Source organism: Ursus maritimus, unplaced genomic scaffold, assembly GCF_017311325.1.
Source record: "Ursus maritimus isolate PB19 unplaced genomic scaffold, ASM1731132v1 scaffold_33, whole genome shotgun sequence".
NCBI lineage: Eukaryota > Metazoa > Chordata > Mammalia > Carnivora > Ursidae > Ursus > Ursus maritimus.
In genome coordinates, this window is record NW_024425897.1 from 23,927,260 (window position 1) to 23,945,931 (window position 18,672).

Genomic DNA, 18,672 nt, shown 5'->3' on the forward strand with positions numbered 1-18,672 from the left:
TTTTCTGCATCTACTGAGAAGATCATGTGGGGTTTTTCCCCCTTTATTCAACAAATATTTGTTGAGAGTCTTCTAAGTGTCAGACACTATTCTAGAATCAGCAAAGGAAGACAGTCCCCATGCTGTCACGAAGCTTACTGTTCTAGACACAGCAGCCACATTTAGCGATCCCCCTGTACCCCACCCTTACCCCTCACCTCCCACAAGTTCTTAGTATTCTTCAGGCCGGACCGGATTACGAGCCTGGTTCTTGTTCAACCCCACACCTAAGACTTCGGTATCCTACACTTGCCCTTGGGGCTGCCTGGGTGGCTCAGTCAGTTAATGTCTGCTTCATCTCAGGTCATGATCTCGGGGTCCTGGGAGCGAGCCCCACCTTGGGCTTTCTGCTTAGCAGGGAACCTGCTTCTCCCTCTCCCTCTGCCACTCCCCCTGCTTGTGCTCTCTGTCAAATAATAAATAAGTAAATAAGTAAACAAACAAATTTGCCCTTATATTCCTGTTGGCAAACTCCTGCTCATCCATCAAAGCCCAGCTCAACTCTCCCCACCTCTGAGAAGTCTTCCCTGGCTGGCTGCCCTCTACTAATGCCTGCTATTATTGCATTTAACCGGGTCTGTCTCCTTCATGAATCTGAGCTTCCTGAAGAAAAGAACTGCATCCTTGAATGTTCTAGTCAGGCACACTGAGCATTTCATAAATGGCTGCAGCGTGGTCCTAGAAATGAGACAAAGTGAGATCAGTTCCCCTTTGCAGGAAGGACTCCAGTTCGTACCCTTCTTCCTGCTCACAGCTCACTTCCCACAGCAGATGTGTTAGTGTCCTCGGGCCGCCATAACAAATTACCAGGAACTTGTCGGCTCAAAACAACACAAATGTCTTCTCTCACAGCTCTGGAGCCCGGAAACCTGAAATCAAGGTGCTGGCAGGGCCGTGCTCCCTCCAAGGCTCTAGAGAAGAATTCTTCGCTCTCCCAGCTGCTGCAGCACCAGACGTCTCTTGGCTTGTGGCCGCATCACGCTGAGCCGGTCTTCATATGGCCTTCCCACTCGTCTTCTCCCTTCTAAGAACACTTGTCATTATAGGATGATCTCATCTGGAGATCCTTAAGTTAATTACATCTGCAAAGACTCCCCCCCCAAAAAAAGGTCACATTTAATGATTCCAGGTGGACATATCTTTTATGTTCATTCAACCCACTACAACAGGCTTCTAAAAGGATCTGGAGTTTTCCCCCTTTCTCCTCTTCCTTCTGTGTCTGAGTTAAAACCCCTAAAAGGGAAAACAAACATTCCTAGTGGCTCCACTAAAAACATGTCTGTAATGCAACTCAAATAAGCACTTTTTTTTTTTTTTAAGATTTATTTACTTATTTGAGAGAGAGAAAGAGAGAGAGCGCTGGAGGAAGGTCAGGAGAGGGAGAGAGGGAATCCCCAGCTGACTGAGCCACCCAAGCTCCACAAGTAAGCACCCTTTAATGAGTGGTTTTAGAATGATCTAGAATGGTTCCTTATTAGCTTAATGGGCAGTTCACAAACGATCTTGCCAGGGAGCACAGCAGATGAACCAAGGAGACCAGGAAGCCCAGTGAACGAGCTTAGATCAGGAGACAAAGTTTTAGCTCCAGATGCACCATACACTTCTCCTTAAGTCTCAGCTTGTCTTACCTCCCTGAGCCTTAGTCTCATCTGTAAGATTACGGAGGTTTGATGGGACAGAGCTCTAAGAATCCTGGAATCGCTAACATCCTAAGAAGGCAGAGAGACAACACACAGGCCAATTTCTCTAATTTTCATCAGCCCAGAAAGGCCTTTTGCATCGTGTTGGAGCCATTTCCATCACTGGACAACATTCTGGGGCAATCTGCTCAAAATGGGGTGCACCTGCCCCAGGTGCTGAGTAGGAAGAACTCATTGGACTGGGGCAATATTAGAAATTCTATTTACGTGGGATTTACTGTGTACACATTAAAACAGCAGCATACACAGAACTTACAAATAACCTAATAAACAGTAGTCGAGGTATGCTCAAAAACAAAAAAAATTTTTTTTTTTGAGAGAGAGGAGGGTAGGGAGAGGGAGAATCTTAATCAGGCTCCACCCCCAGCGTGGGGCCCCATGTGGGACTCGATGTAAATCTGAGATCATGACCTGAGTTGAAATCAAGAGTTGGATGCTTAACGGCTGACCCACCAAGGCGCTCCAGAAAAGAAATACTTTAAATATGTGACCAAAAGCAGTTTGGAGACCCCTGACCTAAGAAACTAGTTAAGTAAATGGTCAGACCCAACAGTTTGACCAGCAGACAAGTTGTGGTTTGCGGTGTCACATTAGCTTATCACAGTTAGCGACTCTAACAGGGTTTATGTCCTCAGGACAGCAAAACCATACTTGATTTTATATCAAGTTGGGTTTTGATCAGAGGTCTAGTCCCAAATGTATTAATTTTCAGTTGTTTCTGTCATTACTCCTGTTTGTAGGCCAGGAGCCAGCAAGCTTATCCTGTAAAGGGTCAGATAACAAACTTCTTGGGCTTTGCCATAGTTTGGCCACGTAGTCTCTTAACAACGCAACTCTGCCGTTTAGTGCTAGATAGATAAAAGGAATGGCATGACCCAGTGCCAATAAAACTTTGTTTATGAAAACTGAAATTTCAATTTCATGTAATTTTCACATTACAAAATCTCCCCCCCCCCAACCATTTAAGAATACAAAAACTTTTCAGGGCGCCTGTGTGGCTCAGTCGTTAAGCGTCCTGCCTTCAGCTCAGGTCATGATCCCAGGGTCCTGGGAGCCCCGCATCAGGCTCCCTGCTTGGCGGGAAGCCTGCTTCTCCCTCTCCCACTCCCCCTGCTTGTATTCCCTCTCTCACTGTCTCTGTCAAATAAATAAATAAAATCTTAAAAAAAAAAAAGAATATAAAAACTTTTCTTAGCTTGCAGGGTCACTCAAAAGCAGGTGATACGCTGGTTTTGACCCGCGGACCAGAGTTTGCCAATGCCGGTTTTAGACCACAGAAATTTGTTTCTTAAGCTTGATTCCCCACAGGTAGAACACCAAAAACTAGGACATGCATTCGAGGATATAATGAACTTATCTTCATATCAATACCTCTGAACAACACATGCAAAAAATAAGCTGTGGGAACACAAAGCTAAGCAAAACCCCAGTATTAATGCAGGGAGTGAGAGAAATGTATAATTTATCCTGATCTTGACTCGAGAGGAAAATGGTGGAATTCTAGGAGAGTCTTACTGCTCTAACCAGTGGGCACCTTAGCAAAACACTCAACTTTCTACTAAGGGCTCGTGCTGCTGAATTTCCAAATTTCCTACAATTATAATTTATTCTAGTTTGGATTTCTCTAGTAATTGAGGGCTTGCACATCAATCTTTGTTGAAAGCTAATCTTGCCTGGAACCAAAGGTAAACAACAGAAGCTAGAGCACTTTGTTGTTGTTGCTACTAAAAAAATTACCCTCTAGAGTTCCCCAAGAAGGAATACTGAAGAAACTGGCAAGGCTGACCACCTTGAAATGGTGGAACAGGAACGGGGGACCAAGTGGTGGGAGTGGAAACAGTGTCCTCTGTACGTTCTCATCTGCTTATTGACTTCAGTCAGGTGGTGTTATTCAAGCAAAGAACTAATCGAAAACATAAGAAGTGTTCCAGACTAATTTAGCACCCACCCAGTCATCCTACCTTCGTACGATACTTAGTGGTGATTCTTAAATGATGCTGATTTGGTGATTTGGAGCCAACAGCAAGGCCCTTGCCTCTCCTAACCCAATAATGCACTTGATGCCCAGAGTGGGCAGCTTTCAGAGGATGAAGCCAACATGCCGAGAATTGGACTCTAAAAATAAGCATTTTGCACATTTCTTTTAGCCTCCTTTCTCTCCATAAAGGCCTCCACAGATGGCTTCTTTACATCATGCTCTCAAATGACTAGCTGTTAAATATTCATACTTATGGAAATTGTACTGTACATACTCCAAACCCCCAGCCAGTTTAGCATTTGTATTTTCTGTATCTCAAGGCCCTTGTTCATGGACCTCGTCCTCTATAAAACACAAACTCGTGCACGCGCGCACACACCCATCGTAGACACCAACTTTTGCCCCTTTATGACTAATTCACCGAGGACAGTCGTTCTTAACCAAGGGGATGGCGATTTCGCCACTCAGAGGGCATTTGGCAATGTCTGGAGACATTTTGGGTTGTCACAACCGGAGGGGGGTTGCGGTGTGGTTGGGTATGAGCAGTGAGCACTACTGGCATCTAGTGGGTAGAGACCAGGGATGCCACTCAACATCCTACAATGAACAGGACAGCCCCTTGCAAGGAAGGGTCTGGCCCAAATGTAAACAGTGTGGAGGCCCAGGGGACACACAGACACACGGTGAGGCTGAAAGCAGACTTGAGTGCAGATAAAACACTGAAGGGGAACACGGTAAAGCAAACTGGAGCCAAAAACTTGGGGACAGTGGTGGTGCTCAATGAAGGTCAGGTCCTTTAATCTCTTATTCAGATGAACACCCTAACTTATTAAGGTTATACATTTAAAATCCTGTGTCCTTTCAGTCTTCAAGGTCAACTTACATATGTATTTTTTTAAAAGATTTTTATTTTTTAAGTAACCTCTCTACGCGACATGGGGCTCGAATCTACAACCCTTAGATCAAGAGTCACACACTCTACCAAAGCCAGCCAGGTGCCCCTCAACTCACAAATATTTAAAAAAAATGTTGGTTAAGGGACGCCTGGGTGGCTCAGTCAGTTAAGTGTCTGCCTTCAGCTCAGGTCATGATCCCAGGGTCCTGGGATCAAGTCCCCACATCATTGGGCTCCCTGCTCAGCAGGGAGCCTGCTTCTCCCTCTGCCTGCTGCTGCTTGTGCCCTCTGACAAAAATCTTAAAAAAAAAAACCAAAAAACCAACTGTGCTATCCCTTTAAAAAAAATAAAAATAAAAATTCTGGTTAAAATGTAAAACATTCCCTTTCACCTGTTCAATTAATACTCAATTATCTCATGCATGTGACAGATTAAATCCCCCTAAACATAAACACCATTTACAAATTTAATTAAATTCCCTTAAGTTTCAAGCTACAAATTATGATTCTCTTAAGCATTTCAAACCCCACCAAGACTCACAAACAAGCCATATTCCAAATATAAAAGAAAAAAAAGAAAAAAAATCCATGCATGCGTTCCCATCCTCCTACCCCGTGCCCGCTCCCTCTACCTTTCCCCAGGACAGCAGGGCTGACTCCTGGCCCAGGCCACCCAGGCTGGACAGACCCCCACCCTGTGCTGGCTCCCAGATCTGTGCCTGTCTCATCCGTGAAGTTGAGAGTGAGGGTACTCAAATCTTACAGGGGAGGTAACTGATCTTCTCTGGTGTCTTCTCTTCCCTTCGTTCCCTTTTCTCTGCTTCCCAAGGCCAGGGTGAGGAGCTGACTGGCCTTCCTGGCCAATCCTTATTTCTCTATCCATGAGTCCCAGAGCTCAACAGTGGCGTAAGCTTGTTCCCTCCCTTCTCCATCCACTCCAGCTTCCTCAACGCCATGCTCAGTCACCTCCTAGGCTCAGGCACACATAGCATTCCTGATCTTTCTGAACTCCTATAACCACGAGAATCCTATCTGCTTGCTCGTTTACGGTCTCGATGTGAGAATAAGTACTCAGCATGTGACCCCATGCTAGGTGCACAGCAGTTACTTATAAAACCCTTAATACCTAAAGGCACCGATCCCACAAAAATGAGAAACTAAATGCCTTTCATCATAGCTTATTTGAGCAAAGTGACTTCATCTGAAAACTACAGGACTGAAAGCCATGGAAAGGCATACGAAGAGCGCTCCACAGCGACTGGCACACAGTAGGCACACAACACTGACAGTTTCCTACACTGGTTTGTTTTTTCCTAAGCAAAGCTCAAATCTTGGACTCACAGACTAGGCAGTTGCTTAACAACAGGAATGATTTTAAAGAAGGGGCCTTGTGCCCCAGGTCGTCTACTACTTGTGGCTACCCTTCTGTTTTGTGGCATCTTTCGGGAAAGACACTCGGTAAGGTGAGTCTCCGGAGCCGTGGTGGGACCTCTGCCCAGGCCGGCAGAGCTGTCTGCATGTGTGGCAGGGTGTGCGTTTTCTGCTCTGAAGACTGCTGGGTTCCATCCTAGCCACACTGTGAGACGTCTTCTATAATCCATTCTAAACAAAATGCCCACCTTAAGAAAGTACAAGCCCCCAAAAGGAAAGCTCTCTAGGCGAGGATGGTGGCCTGGATACAGCTCCAAGGGGAACTCAGAACCCAGAGAAAGAAAACACAGACAGAGAAAAAAACATATTAGCCAGTTTAATTTATTTAAGAATCTTACAAAAAAAAAGAAGAAGAAGAAAGAAAACAAAACAAAAAACACGACAACAAAAAACTAAATACAGAGTTTGTTATGCTTCATGGTTGATCATTGTTTACTTGCAAGGGTAAACCTCGCTAAATGCAGCCAACACATGTTTATTGCATGAGACCCAATTTTTAAAGTTACATATCAAAATGGTTGGAACAATCGCTTCTGGACACTTGGTACTGGATTAACCGTGGAGGCTGAATGAAGCAGTGCAGAGTCATCAGAACAGTGCGTACCCTTCATACACTAACGGACATTCAAGACAGAGGAGCAATATAAAAAGGGAGATTTTAAAAAAAGAGAACCAAATAAAAACAACCAAGAGTTTACATCCACCTTAGTTTCAAACTGTCTTTGGATTCCATCACACGTTGTCTCAAGATGCACCAAGTCAGATCAGTAAAGGAGGAAGATCTACGCCTACGTATAAAAGCATCCTTTGCTCAGCAGAGGTAGAACCCGGCACGAGTTTTATTGCAGAGATACAGTGTACCTCTTCCCACCTCTCACGGCTGATGGTAGATACAAGTGGTTATTGAAAAATAGTATCAGTAGTTTGCAAATTCAGTACAAACCATGAACAGGATGGTTTTTTTCTCTAATGGCGGTGAGACCACAATGTGCTACGTAGAAACAAGCTCTCTGCTCCTAACGTGGAAGTCAGAAAGAAGGCTCAAGCTTCTTTATCCTCTTCAGTGCCACTGATACTGTCATAGCAAGACAGGCCCTAGGGGTGGGGAGGTGGGAGAATGGGGTATTCTCACTAAGGGGCCTATGGATTGACTTTCAACCTGGAGGAGGCCTGAACTTCCAGAAGCAGGAAGAACCAACCTGGCCAGGCTGCGTCCCTTGCTGGGCCCGCACTGATGGGCGCCCGAGACAGCAGGTGCACACTGCCCCGCTCACCACTCCTCGGGCGCCAGAGGCAGGGAGAGGGCAGGGTGGGTCTGAGCCGGGATTCCCACCAGAGCACATCTCTGACAGGCCCCAATTTAAGATATGTTAGGTTCCCAAGGCTTATCTACATGCAGACAACTTGTATATTTTCAACAAGTCTAACAAGTTCAATAGGTAAGTGAAACACGTATGAGAGTGAGAGGCCCAAGAAATGCTCACCACAACCCTTCCTAAAAGTCATGGAGGAACATCTTCTTCAAGGTGCAAAATCTTTAAGTAAAAAACCCAATGTCTGTTTGCCTCACGGCTGATTATTACCACCATTTTCATGAACCACTCCTGGATCTTCCCTACTGGCAACACTCATCATCAAGAATGCCTTAATCCAGCTCAGCAACCAGTCTGTGGCTGCTCCATCCAGTCAAGGGCAACCCACCAGGAGTACGCTGGCGGTGAGAGCGGCTCGGGGGGCCTGCTGGCCAGGCCACCACAGTTAACTGCCCGTTCTACCCTCAGCACAGAACCCAGGAGCTGAAGGCTCGTGGAAGCCTCCGCAGTAGTTGTGTTGCTCTCTCTGGAGCACAACTGTTCCTTCAAGTACATTCTTTATGGAGACCCACACATACCAGGCCAGTCTCCCCATCTGCTATTAATATCCATAACAGGTGAGAGCAGAAGCAGATTACCTGTGCTCACTGCAAAGTAAATTTCTGATTTATTATTTGCAGATTAACAGTACAGGCCTGACTTCTTTAAAAAACACAGAAACTTTGCAGCAGCAGCAGGCCATCAATTACTGTTCAGACCCGCAAGATTTTCTACTCAGCTGGAGAGCCACACAGATGAAGGCTTTGGTACAAGGGCAGGAGCAAGTTGGGTTACCGAAGAGCTACAATGGATCCCAAATGCACTGAAGAAGTTAGAGGAGCTTAAAGGAAGTCTTGGGAAGAAATCTGTTTATGTGAAAACATCAGGCTCACTATAGCTTCCAAAGAGCAACATAAATGAGCATAACTCGTCATATAATGACAGTATCAGAAATTGCACTCAAGTACATTCCCCCCAATACAATGCATTGCACACAGTAAAAATTTGTAATAAAAATGCAAACACAATCAGGCATGTTGAAAAATATTAACACAAGATAGACATAGGAATTCTATAGCAAAGGTGCAAAACTGAATTCTAAAATATATGAACAAATTCAACTAAGAAGTTTTTCATACTTTTATATAAAAAAAAATTAAGATGCCCCATATGGGAAGTCAAGAAAAGAATAAATAGGATTGAAGGGACGAGGGAAAGGGAAAAACAAGTGGATGGGGTCCCAATTTACAAGAAATATTTACAGTCAGAATTCAAAAGAACTCAACATTTCTATATATACACATTTATGTACATATATATAAGTACAGCATAAAATCAGAGGATGGGTTTTGGATTTCACCTCAAGTACTCAGAAAAAACTACGGGCTAGCTTGAGTTGCAGGTATCTAGATGTGTTTCCTTCACTTACATGCCCTTACAAGACACTGCATTCGTATTCGATAACTGGCATCCCTTGAGGAATTCTCACAAATGGTTTCTGCTCGCAGCTATAGCCACGACGTGGACTGCCTGCCGCACGCCAGCAGCGAAGTGTGCACAGCCCTGTGTGTGGGTATGTGGTTAGCCAGGGGGACCCCAGACACAGGAGGGGTAGTCAACAAATGCCCATCATCACAGTGGTTGCCTCTGCCATTGGGATGCCTGAACTAACCCAACGTCTGGCTAACTGGATCTCAACCTAACAGCGACTTTTATGTAGCACCATTCTTAGAAACTACCAAATATCACTCAGGTACGTTTTTAAAGAAAGAGATTGTAGACAGGGACCTTCCTCTCAGTATCTTATCAAGAAAAGGACCAAAAGGGAAAACACTTTTCCTCTGCTCCTACTTTCATAAACTGAGATGCACCATTCATTTGTAATCTACTGCTTTTTGCCTTCATGCTAAACTGGGAAGCGGCGGGGGGGGGAGGGTAGGGGAAAAGGCTCCCATTGTACAATTATACGTGCCATCCTGGTGCCCTTTCTGGTCGTGCCTGTTAGGAGTTCCAACAGCATCACATGGAGGCTAGCAAATGAATGCCCCAGGGGCTGCAGACACAAAACTGTGCCTCTAAGATGTTACAGTCCCTGGAACTTGGTAATCTAGAACTTTTACCTTTACAGATTAAGCATACTAAAATGGAAAGGGTTCCTGATGCAGGTCAAAACATTTTCGGAAGTGCTGACTCTGAAGCGGACTGGAATAAATGTATGTACACAAACACACACTAGTACGTTGCTTTGGACGCAAGTTCTTGCTTATACACAGATGCGAAGAAAAGATACTGAAGAGTCTATCTGCAATATAGCAGCAAAAAGGGAAAACTACTTAAGATATTTACTTTCTGATCAAGTTGTATTTAAAGAAATACTTCGTTAATACTTTGAGGAACTCACATCACTGATGCCTATCTGGATAATCCCACTGAACTGCAGATAGACCTTGTGGTGTGGAGATTGCTAAACTCGGGGAACACGAATTCCCCCCAAGATACCATCTGAGCAGCTCTGGCCTCAGGAAGTGGTTTTCAGCACAATGGACACTGTAAACTCTGAAAACATGAACATGATTTACAATCAAATCTTTGTGCTCAGAGCCATATTGCTAAAAAGGGAGGGAAGGCATCGCAGGAGCCAAATGAACTCGCATCGGGTTCAACAAGGCCCTGGGGTCAGACGTGGCATTCAGATCCTGAAATGCATGGACCTGATTTACAAAAGTTAGCTGTTGTTAAGACTTGGTTTTTTTGACAGAGGAGGACCTGGAATGCTGGGTTTTCCCATGCTGGCCAACCTGAACCTGCTGACTTAGGTAAGCACACAGTGTAAGGTCCTGTGTTCAGCCTCCAGGGAGGGGGTGAGCAGCAGACTCTTGGCGCTCAACACACCCCACACCATGCTGGGCAAGATGGGCAGGGGCATATGGCACCTCAGGTCCCCCTCTATTTACACTGGTTGCCTTTTTGAGGTCTCCTTGGAGATTTCAGAGGCCTTATTGCTGGACCTTATTTTTAAAAAGCAAAACAAAGCTGCTCCTCAAAGAACAGAACATACATACGCCCTTTGCATCAGGCGAGCTGCTCAAAGAGAACACACCATATCAGGAATTGTGGGGGTCCACTAACTGCATGCTACAGAATCCTTCACTGACGCTGCTTGGAAATAGTCATACCCTGCAAAAAAGATACCCCCCCACAAGAGGAAGTTGGGCCAAGAGCCTATGAGAATCTGTCTTCCCTAACCCTGCCATGTTGTCTCACTGAGGGGAGCAGGTCTGTTTGGGTTCCCTTCTTTCACTTTGGCGTGCTGATGAACGCTGAGCAGGCTACCAGTTTAAAAAGAGAGGAACGGAGCAGTTTTGCTGCAGGTGGGACAATCTGCTCTTGGCTGCCAGCTGGGTCTCGTGGCCCTAACAAGGAACACTGGTTGATATTCGGATGGATCACTGCCTGAGATAGAAAGCCTAGACTGAGGATAAAAGTTGCATCCACTTGGCAAAACGTGCCAAAGAACAGAAATTACTGTCAATGTGTTCTTCTAGGTATTAAGAATAAATAAATCCAAATGAAACTTAAGGCAAACTCAGGCTTAAAGAAACACAGGAAGATGAAAGCCCTAGCTTTCCATCACTGAACACACACCCCACCTGATTCTGCTAGAAGTTTACAAAGTAACAAAAGACAACAATTCAACTTGAGCAAGAGTCAAAAGTACTATCATTTCACCCCTTCCTCGACACCATCTCAATTTTGAGGGTTAGCCCAACTGAAGCCCAAAAGAAGGCTACCTGGAATGCGGAGCCATACACAAGTTCTGCAGAACCCCCGTCACAGACTGCTTCTGAACGTGGTGATGGCCTAAACACGAGTCCACCTCTGGTTAGTATCATAACTTTTTATTTGACATCTACAAGACTGTGGTATCTTGTAGCTTTTGACCAGGTTTATACAATCTCAATTTTTCAATAGTGCAACCTGTGCAAGCAAAAAAAAAGGGGGGGGGGGAACAAAAGGAAACAAAAAAAACAATTGTCCCCTCACTTGTTTTTATAAACATCTATTATAGGCGAAACAAAACTTACCCATATTATAGATAAGTGTCTATTCACATTTGTACATTACCATTTTTAACAGCTTGAGATAAACTCTACAATGTCTTACAACACATTAAACAATATTCAAGTTACTGGGTAACAACAATAACAACAAGAAATAAACATACAGCAGAAGCCTCAAGTGTCTCCTCATTGTCTAGTTTACAGCTCAAGTACGGTTTCCTTTTTTATGAGTGACAAATTAAGATAATGAAGTAAAAAAAAAGATTGTTTGCAAGATGGAAGCCAATTTGTACTTCTTTCTAAAACTATCTTTAAGTTAAGGAAAATGTAATTTTAAGAAAAGCAGGCTTGTAGCCATTTTTGCAGCACACATTAGGAATACTATTAATACATTAAAATTAACTTTTTAAGAGTTTTACCACAAAAAAATGTATATACTCATTACCTTGACAAGAAACCTGGGGCAGGGAGAATGGGGCTGGGGGTGGGATTTGCAGGGTGAGAAGCAATACCCAGGTATAAACACTATAAAAATGCAATAACCAATGCTGTACATCTACAAATGTTCTCTCCGGTACTTGACTTGCTTTAATCTTGTTTACGCATGCTTTCAAAGACATGCACTGTCAGAACAAAAACTAGAAAAGAACCTGAATGCATGATATGCAACCTTTCATTTCATGCTTTAATAAACCTATTGTTTAATACGTTGGAAAAAGAAACCAATATATATTTTCTATATTTATAGACTCAAACACATGCATCTGGGGATAGCTCCCACAGCGACTGCATGGATGTACTGCGTTAACCCTGAGCACTGTGTAACATAAAAGTAAAGCCAGTTTGGGAAGTTCCAAGCATTTTAAAACCAATTGTGGTTTGTAGCCTTTAACAAACTCACAAACAAACAGACACACACGCACGCGCACATATCCCTCTGCTCACCCAAAGTAAAAGCATATGGGAAGTACCATGGGAAAAGCAAAGGAAAGACATATGTACCACCATCGGCACTGCTGATTTTCAGTTTTGCTATCTATTCCAGGTTTGTCCTTATTCCCAAAAAAATTAACTAGAGAGAGCACAACTGAAAAAAAATTATAATTCTTTGGAAACTGTCCCTGATTTTTATGCAAATGATATGCTTCAACAGCATTTCAGATACATCCATGTCGAAACCTGTCTGTTCTTATGCGTTGCTCAAGTTGGCGATGCTCTGCGGGTGACGCTGCTGCCAGAGCTGTTTCTGTTGGACCGCAAGCTGTTGAGACTGGTCTGAAGTTGACAGGAGATTTACAAGAGGAGACACACAATTTGCAGGAATGATCAAACCTGCAATTAGAAACAAGAACTGATGAAGGCTGCATCCAGGAGAGCTATATTTTACAGTTTCACAGCACATTCCAAAATGAAGCATAGTATTAAGTGTAACGAAGAAGACACCATGCAAAAATTAAATAAATACCTAATAAGTGAAATGGCCCCTGCAGAAGTAACCCAATTCCTCGACAGCTTTACCCACAAATATCTAAGCATATGCACGTCCGCTGCAACACCATCTTCTTGGTGGCGGAACAGAAGGTCAAGTAGAGTATCTCTCCATCTACTACCTTTGCAGCCCCACAAATGCACATAAACACAACCTGCTTTGGCAAGTACTCATGTACCAAAAAGACTACAGGATAGTGGTTGCAAATTCCAATGCTGACTGAAGCAGGTAATTTCCAAGTGGGCACAGTACAGACGTTAGCAAACTATGGAAAGTGTATGTCCTAGGTAAAGGAACTTGAACTCCTCTCATCTGGGAACAGGGGCTCCATGTTTCACATAAGCTGGTGCGTGTACATATGTGTGTGCACGCACACCTTTTGAGAAAACGAAAAACCAGGCTTTTGACTTTTAAATGTTGGCAACTAATTCAAATGCAAACTTGCAACAACCAAAAATACTTGAGGGTCAAAAAATGTTCACGGACTGACTCTGGCCCACAGACTGCCAATCTGCAACCCATGATAAAAAAGGAAGGTCGTGGCAAACGAAACAAATATGAAGCAGCACGGAAAACTCCCTGTGAAGCCTGTCAGTGAGTGAATGGTGGGCGCAGGTGGCCTGCTCTGCCCATGCTCTCTGCACAACTCCAGGCCGGTCTCTGTGCACGCTAACTTTAGTTTCAGTCTCGGCTTGGCTCAGTGACTGTAAAACAGTAGACTTCAGGGACTCCTCAGCAAGAGGCTGGGCTTAGTCTTTACACCAGGGAGGCTGCGCAGACAGCAACAGTGAGGAAGGGGAGCAGGAACAGCTGAGATCAGCATAAAATAAATGACCACATCATAACTTCAGCCAGAATCAACAATGCCCATTCAAAGGCTTAACTTCCATTTGACCTTTTAAGAACATATAAATCAAGCTCTATTCCCCTACTGGAATAGATACTGAGATTTTAAAATACAAGAATCAAAATTAAAAAAACAGGATCTGATTTTTTCCAACAGCTCAACCTCCAAAATTAGACTCACCTACAATCCGTTGTCCATCTTCTGTTCTTAGCCGAACTATCTGCATCTTCACATTTGTGCCACTGACGGATGCTAAAACACCCTCTACTTTTGTCCAGACACTCAGAACGGAGCCACATAATACGTAATATGTGCGGCAACGAAGACCTATTTCACAAACTAATCCCAAGCTGGCTTTTTTGCAGTTGCCACGCCTAGGATAGATGGGAGGAAAAAATATATGTATATACATACACACACACACACACACACACACACATAAAAGGCCCACAAAGTCTACCTATGTTTCAAGTGGAAAATGTCCTGGCACGATTTGCCTTTCTTTACTGACAGTTTCTTAGATTACATCTTCTGACATATTGGATTATCCTTTCCAATTTAAGGTATCATTGCCGATTTTTTAAGTTTCTAAGATTTATTTTAGAAAATAAAATTTCTGGGGTGTGACTCCCTGTAAAACGGTTGACTTACTGGTTTTAATATCCATTTAAAAGATCTGTGATTTTAACATTCATTAGTTTACTATGTTGATGCTAGTTAATCAAATAATTCTGCTAGTTACCTCTAAAAAGTGTTAAACAACCAATATATTCTAAATCATGTAACTGGGAAAGCCTCAGCAAACCAAAATAATGAAACCAGTAAATATTTTAAAAACTGTAAAAAAGAAAGACATAAGGTTAATGGTTAAAATTATTTACACAATTCATCAATAAAATTATCTTTGGAATAATAAATGAAGAGAACACATAGTATTGGGCACCTTTCTTGTTCATACTCAAAACAAATGTTTTAGAGAGGACTTTTGTAAGTTAACTTTAAAAATATTTTATCTTGAAAGCTTTTCCTAATTTCCAAAAGCACTGATTTGTTCTCAAAATGAAAACAAAACACTGCTTATATCAAATTTATCTACCTATGTGTGTCTAAAAACCACCTAGCTAAAATTCATCTGTATCCTATATATTCCTTTTCATAAAGTGGACTGGATACCCTACTGACTATTTAATGGGTAAGAAAACAGTGAGACCTATGATCTGCAGTGTATTAAAATATCCCATACAAGGCCCTGAAATGAACACTGTTAAGAGGTATTTATTACACAGTGACTTGAAAGAACACCCCTCCAGCCAACCTAGTAGCACAGCAGATCAGTTCCCAGGCTCGACAACCCATTTTCTGGTGCTGTCAGCAACTTAGTTTCCTACAAGTTCCCTAGCCTTAAAAATGGAACTGATTTGGGACACCAGTAAAGCTTTTCTTAAAAAAGAAAGGAAAAAAATAAAGGAAGGGAAGGAAGAAGAGATAAAAAGTAAGTCTTAATAAGAATGACAGTGAAGGGGGCGCCTGGGTGGCACAGCGGTTAAGCGTCTGCCTTCGGCTCAGGGCGTGATCCCGGCGTTACGGGATCAAGCCCCACATCAGGCTCCTCCGCTATGAGCCTGCTTCTTCCTCTCCCACTCCCCCTGCTTGTGTTCCCTCTCTCGCTGGCTGTCTCTATCTCTGTCGAATAAATAAATAAAATCTTTAAAAAAAAAAAGAATGACAGTGAAGTCCACACTGCCAGACGACAGTTGGTCAGAAGTAACAAAGCATTAGCGAAGAACAGAGGGGACACCCAGAGAGTGTGTGGTCCACAGACATACAAGTATTTCTGATAAAAGGAATGATACCTAACAGTAATCTGTGGACTTAGAGAGACAGACAGCTGAAAAGCGAAGGTGTTTTTAAATTAAATCTCGATCACATTTGGAAAATATGGTGAGAAACATGAAAATACTAACCAATAAGCATGAGTACAAGTATCTGCAGATGAATTATACTGATCTAACCAGTGGATCAGGGCATCATCTGAGACTACCTGTGAAAATAAGACAAAAATTCCATTGAAACAGTATTGTTTTAAACAAACTGGCTGCCTTCTAATGGTCTCTAAAGCCAACTTATAATAATCCCGATACGGACAATCTGGCCCTTGCTATTGGCTGCATGTGAATGCCATTCATAAAGTCCTGCCGTTAGGCACTTCCTACGTAATAAATGTTTCAAATAGCTAGTTTAATTGTAATTGTTTACAAGTGAAACCGGCTAGGAAGAATTGTAATATAAGGCAATACTAAAAATTAATAGTAATGTTAGAAAAAAACATAGTCATTCACTGTTTTTCTACAAATCATTGCAAAATATAAATATGGCAGTTCTAATTTCTATAGTTAGCACTGGAAGTTTCCTTTTTTGACAACCCAAGCTGTTTCAAATAATCATCTTACAATTTTCTTAATGGTTGATAACATTAAGACTGGGGTGTTAATGTAACAACACTTGACAACATGTTTTCTGAAAATAATTTTCCAGTAATCAAATAGGAAAAATTGACAAAATAACTTTAAAATAGACACAGAGCTCTCCTAAACAGTTTCAATATATTATAAAAACAGGTACTCATAAATAGTATAATGTACAAATGAAAAAATACCTTCTTATATTTCTTTTTTAGATCAGCATAAATTTCTAATTTGAGCTGTTTCCCAGTATTTGGTCTATAAACTAAGAAAAGCTTCTTTTTAGGGTTCACTTCTTTAACTAAGATGGCAGTTTTCTTGTTGTTCCTTATCTATTAAAAAAAAAAGTGAAAAAAGTATAAAGATTTGTGCTGCACACTTGAAGATAAACTTGTTGTTTGTACCATCATATTAGCAAATGCAATCCTTTGAAAGACTGTAATGCCGAGTAAGCACACGAATCTAACTGTGGAGAAGGACGGCAGCTGCCCATCTCCCTGAGTTTCACAAGGCCCCACCCAAATGAAAGTTCTTGTGGCCTAATTCTGGGGTATGCTGAACACGTATGTTGAGGCCAAGATACTCCTTCGAAGACTGTTTTGAATAAAGCTTCAAAGCACAAATGTCCAGTGGAAACAATTTTGCTTGTTTTAGTCCATGTTCCTGCCTCAGACAACCATGTGGGAGGAGTCTAGGTAGTGGGGCAAGGTCTTCAGAGGAAAATCCTTTTACCTCTATGTTTAAAATTTTTCATAATAAAACATTATTAAAAAATGTTCCTCTCGGGACGCCTGGGTGGCTCAGTCAGTGAAGCATCCGCCTTTGGCTCAGGTTATAATCCCAGGGTCTTAGGATCAAGTACCATATTGGGCTCCCTGCTCACCTGGGAGCCTGCTTCTCCCTCTACCTGCCACTCCCCCTGCTCGTGCAATTCTGTGACAAAATCTTAAAAAAAAAAAAAAGAAAATTAAAAAAAAAAAAGTTCCTCTCCTTGAAGTTACAATGAAACACAACATCGAAGACAACGATTTTGATCACCCATGGTTCCCTCCATTCATCTACTAATCCATCAGGGCTCGCTCTCCCTATGGTTGCCATTAAGAATGAAGTGAGATGTCACATGATCTGTAAACAGTAAAGCTATGACGGGAAAAAGCCAAAATGTGGAGCAAATAATACATAAATATGTATGTAGAAGTGGAAGAAATGGATGCATCACACGAATGATGGAAATTACATACATTTTTAATTTTTTAAAAAAGTTGGACTTATGGTAGAAATGCTAAGAGGAAGAAGTTATTAAAAGGCCCATTAAACTAAAGGAAAATAAAGATTAGAAAATTAACATCGTCTCTAAGAATGGTGAACAATTTCTAAGCAATAATCTCTGGAGGAAAACTGAAGGAAAAAAAAAAGTTTCAAAGTAGATACTTTGCCAGCTCCTCTAAAAAATAAATAGCTCACTGAGCTACTTTACTTTTCTCTTCATGGATATTAAAGATTCTTTATCATTCACTTGTTCAGATGATGTGAAACATTTATATAATTACTACAAAGTCTGTAAAACAATGGTTAAGGTAAAAATTACATTTTACATGTTTTATCAGTTGATGTGAAACATTCAATAAAATTATTATACTTATAGGACAGTGTTTAAAGCTTATAACAGTGCAATCTGTCTTTATAGTGTCAAGTTAGTTCATTATAATTACAAAATAAACCACCACACTGTAGTGGAAATAAAAATAATCCCGAAATAGTTTTCCTAATGTTAACGCATGGTTAAACACTGTAAATCATGTCTGCTTATTTTTGCGGAGTTTCAAAGACAAACACCTGCACCTTCCTGGAATGATGCCCCTTCTAAGACTGCCTCTCCTCACATCCAGTCATCTGCTGCCATGCAGGAAGTAACAAAGGACCAGTATTACTACATCCTTTCACGCAAAGGAAGATGAGGATCAGCACTTTCCTCAAAATCTAGCAGTGTGTAAATTTTGGCAATAATTTGGAATGAAAAACCAATAACCAAGACCTAATGTGCACCAATCAAAATCCCATCTAAGGGAGAAATCTGAATAAAATCTGGTGAATTATGTAATAGTGATATAATGCTGGTTTTGATATTATGTTATAGGTTTGTAAAATGTTACCATTGGTGAAACTGGTGTACAAGGAATTTCTCTGTATCACCTCTCATAAGCTCATGTGAATCTAGAAACATCTCAGTAAGATTTTTTTTTTTTAAGATTTTATTTACTTATTTTAGAGAGAGCGTGCGCACTCAAGAGCCAGGGGAGGGGCAGAGAGAGAGAAAGAGAGAGAGGGGGAGAGAATCTCAAGCAGACTCTGCACTGACAGCGAAGCCCGACAGAACTCGATCTCAAGACCCTGCGATCATGGCCTGAGTTGAAATCA

General features: G+C 42.1%; 1 protein-coding gene across 4 annotated transcripts in view; it reads right to left on the reverse strand.

Moving 5' to 3' along the window:
* Positions 1-6,350: 6,350 nt before the first annotated feature.
* The window catches only part of SBNO1 (strawberry notch homolog 1), a 54,953-nt gene continuing 42,631 nt past the window's right edge, over positions 6,351-18,672 (reverse strand). For all 4 annotated transcript variants that reach the window (XM_040620010.1, XM_040620008.1, XM_040620009.1 and 1 more), the window contains 4 exons: positions 16,449-16,586; positions 15,757-15,833; positions 13,973-14,166; positions 6,351-12,788 (listed from right to left, as the gene is read on the reverse strand). In XM_040620010.1, the coding sequence (XP_040475944.1) occupies positions 12,646-12,788; positions 13,973-14,166; positions 15,757-15,833; positions 16,449-16,586 (552 nt within the window). In that variant the 3' untranslated portion in view covers positions 6,351-12,645. The remainder of the gene's footprint in view (positions 12,789-13,972; positions 14,167-15,756; positions 15,834-16,448; positions 16,587-18,672) is intronic.